Source organism: Glycine max, unplaced genomic scaffold, assembly GCF_000004515.6.
Source record: "Glycine max cultivar Williams 82 unplaced genomic scaffold, Glycine_max_v4.0 scaffold_422, whole genome shotgun sequence".
NCBI classification, from domain to species: Eukaryota; Viridiplantae; Streptophyta; class Magnoliopsida; order Fabales; family Fabaceae; genus Glycine; species Glycine max.
In genome coordinates, this window is record NW_024464872.1 from 8869 (window position 1) to 13132 (window position 4264).

The 4264-nt window shown below is 27.0% G+C and overlaps 1 protein-coding gene across 1 annotated transcript in view; it reads left to right on the forward strand.

Moving 5' to 3' along the window:
- The window catches only part of LOC100809363 (transcription factor bHLH168), a 2374-nt gene extending 1728 nt beyond the window's left edge, over positions 1-646 (forward strand). The window contains exon 3 of the mRNA XM_003526974.5: positions 399-646. Coding sequence (XP_003527022.1) covers positions 399-494 — 96 coding nt within the window. The 3' untranslated portion in view covers positions 495-646. The remainder of the gene's footprint in view (positions 1-398) is intronic.
- The last annotated feature ends 3618 nt before the right edge of the window (positions 647-4264 follow it).

The following is a 4264-nucleotide window of genomic DNA, read 5'->3' on the forward strand; positions in this document are numbered from 1 at the left end:
ACTCTCTATCTCTCTCTCTCTCACTCTCTCTCGCACCCACACACACTCACCAAGTCCAAGCTTGGTATTACTATCTATTTATAATTATTTTTTTGATAAAATCAACCAAAAATAAATATATATATATATATATATATATATATATATATATATATATATATATATATATATATATATATATATATATATATATATATATATATATATATATATATATATATATATATATATATATATTAGAGTATTTAAATATTTCCTCAATGTTTTCCATTTTATCTATTTATTTTAACTTTCTTATCTAATATTATTAAGTTTAGCCTACAAGTTCTTATTTTCGTTAGGCTGATGATTGATGTTATAATTTTGCCTAATTTTGATGACCCTTTTTCTTGTCTCAGGCTAAAATATCAAGAGTGGGAGTAGAGACCACGAGGGTGTATAATAGACTTCAAGAGTTTATTGTCCCACCAGAAATCTGGCCGGAAGATGTGTGAAGGCTTGAGAGTTATCCCTGTCTTTTCTATCACTGGCTAGCTAGCTGTATATGTATTGTTGCCTGGCCACATGCAAATTGATAGTTTGAGAGCTATATATTAGCTGTGTACCAAAATAATAACAATAATATATATTAGCTTTTTCTTAAAAAGGCAGAAAAGAGAAATATATAATCTCTTTGTTTCTTTTAGTCGAATTAAAATTATAAAATAATGCTAGAATTGGGTTTTCAGCTAAGCGGTCAAGAAAAAGACATCTCAACGATGGGAATAATTAGTTAATAATCTTTAAAGAAAATTACACGGTTGAAAAGAACTAATGCGATATATTATATGCTTTAATTTACGGAAGGATCGATAATCCTATAGCGTCAATTCGACAGGCAATACGAAAATCATATTAGACTTTATTTTTTAGAGGGAAATTCACCTTTATAGACTTTATTTTTTAGAGGGAAATTCACCTTTATATACTATGTTATATTATTAGCTATTTCTTTCTTATCGATCCCGTAATTTCCGTCTCTTCCTTCTTTTATACATGCCAAATATATTCTCTGATTTCGTTTCACACTGAATAGCAAAACCCTTTCTCCCAATTTGTATAATTTTCTTTTATAAAATTCATAAGCTTATCCAATAGAAAATAGACAAATAAGATTTGTATGATTTCTTACTAAAAAAAATTCATAGCAATGGATTTTACGAAAAGAACTTTCTAAGGATGAGCCTAGTGTAAGGATTATTAGTCTTGTCCTTAAAATTTGTGGTAATTAAATTCTTGCAAAACAAACGAAATCACAATCACTAATTTGCTTTCAAAGTAATGACCACAGATTAGGACAATAATAATAATAATTTCAAGAAGCAAATATGCCACGTGTTCACACGTGCTCAACGAAAATATTCTTGCTTAAAATGGAAATTAAAACTATGATTTTTGTCCATTTCCTGAAAAGGGTCACCAATTGGGTACGTTCATTTTGAATTTGTTGCGCCGCCGGAGATTTACAGCACAAATGTGTGAACTCAACCTACAAAATTTCGACTTAATTCCATGTATACATGTGTGAATAAGGGCATGTATGCATATAAGACAAAAGTCAGCACATAGTTAAAAGAAGAAGCTTTATAATAGGAAATTAAAGCTAAAATTAATGGCTTGAATTTACCAAGACCAAGTTCATGTATGTGTGCAAGCTAAGCTAGATAAGGGGCCATGAACTTGAAAAAGTGGTTTGAGGTCAAAAATTGCGTCTTCAAGTCACGTTTTCAGTACACTGATAAGTGATCATATTGTTTGATATGAAAAAATTAAATTAAATATTTGTTTTTGACTTGATTTTACGTTTAATCTCTGTACTTTATATTGCATGTGATTTTGTTTTCTCAAGTTGTTCTTAACTAATGATTTTTTTTCTTCTATTATTAAATTAAATGAATTAGGTCTCATTAATTTCCCTTCATTTAAAATTCTCGATTTATTTTTTATCCAAATATTTTAGGATTTATGATAAATTAAGACATGGAATCATTTTATAAAATAGAAATAAGAAAGTGGAAACTTGAAAAAATAATTATTAAAGGATTTTATAAGAAACAATATTAGGGTTTGAAGAGAAAAAATTGTAGATTTTTTTTTATTTTGAAATAAATTTGATGTTGGGATTGACAAATTTTCATGATATCAAATTAATTTATTCAATTATAAATATTTTTAGCATAAACTGAGAATTTAAGGGCTTTTAAGCAAAACAAAATCAATAGAGAAAATTTATAAAATTCTGAAAACAAAACTTAATTTAGTTGGGAGGCAAAAATTGCACAGTCTAAATTAGGGAGACAAATTAAAAAAATATAATTAACTTATAACTAGATTTCTTTCTTTTATCACATAAAGCTATATTTCTTTATCGATTATGTTCTTGTCAATACTTGAAGGTTATCTTCAAATAGGTTGACCGTGTATAATGTTTTAAAAGTGAAAAAAAGAGAAATCTAGTTATAAGCATGGTGATAAGCAATTAGATCGAAGATGAATTTGATGATGCATTGCAATGGTCGCTAACATGGAGCTTTTCTCGTATTAATGGTGGTGTTTCAATGGTATTTGGAAGCACCAAAGGATGTTAGACAAAGGATATAGAAGTCCAGGAGGGGGTGAATTGAATTGTAAAATTGTTTTCTTCCAAAAAGCAATTCAATCACTTAAAAAAAATTCAATAATTTAATTAATATTGTTTGTTTAAGATGTATAGAGATGGTCATATATGTAGTGGTTAATGAAATGCAAATTACCATAATATGAACAAGAATCTAAGTGTTCAACATAAATATTCAAGAAAATACATAATATTAAAAGTATAGGGAAAGAGAAATTATACACATACGAGATTTCATATTGATTCCACGATTGTCACTATGACCTATATCTAGTCCTTGGCACACTCATACATAACACCATGTTAACTATACTTTTCCTTACATTATGTTGTTTTAATTATAAAAATGGGAGTAATTTTTTTTTGCGTTTAATCGAAACATTTGTAATGCAAATTTAAAAATGTTGAAAGAAAATGTCTATCCCCAACTATAAAAAAAAAATCCTATATAAGAATAGTTAGGACCAAGACTATCAGCACTAGAGTATGTCACTAGCTTAAATTTATTTTCCATGTTAGTTTTGAACCTGGTGAGTTCATTCTATCACCATTAGAGTATGTCACTTTCAGATTTTTTCGACTCCAAGAACGATTTATTTATGATTGTTGATTAACGCCTATATTTAAAAAATGAGGTGAATTGAGGTGAATCAATGAAAAAGATATGAAAAAAAGAGAAAAAGTGACACATAATCATATAACAAATGATGTGATAGAAAAAAAAATAAAGAAAAAATAGAATGAAAGTAAAATGGAAGAGTAAATAGATACATTATTATACATTTTCTTTAATTATTCACATATGTTCGGATAAAAACACTTATGTGTCAACAATTCAACATTATGTGTTTAAGATACACGCACGTTTAACTTGATGTTTCAGTTCACAATTTAGCTGCGCAACTGACTTCAACTTTTGAACACTGAACTGTACGTGAAGAACTAGCATTGGATTGGGATTCAATTGGATTCAAAGTTTCAAACTGTTGTTTCACGTCAATAAGATATTAAAACTTAAATCAATCTAGTTTCATGATTTTGGCTTTTATATTTTTCTGATTAACTGCCCATGAACATTGACTACTATAGAGCATGCTTTTGGACGATTTTTTGGGAACATTGCGTGCTGTTGTTTGTCTTTATTTTTCGCGGCAAGAGGCAAACCGGAATCAAGTTCAAGACAAAAACGTCATCCGGATAATGTCAGTTCATACTGACGATAATGTGGTAATTAAAAATATATATACTTAACTTATAAAGTTAAATTAATAAACATACAAAAAATATGTTTCTTTATAATTCTTCCATTCATATTTATAAAACTAAAATTTTAAATAGTATTTTTTATTTTTTATAACACTCAATTTATAATGTTTCTTCTATTAATTATTTTTAGATTAGAAATATTTTTTATTAAAAGAAAAAAAATGTATTGACAAACTATTATAAGAGGAAAAAATATTAATGATAAGAATAATTTTAATTTTTTTATAAATTTAAGATAAATTTATTGTTATTAACTAAATTAATTATTCTTTTTATGTTTGATGAAGTAGATAACTGGGTCGTCTTGTATATAAGAATAAATGGAGTATATTTTTTTTATAA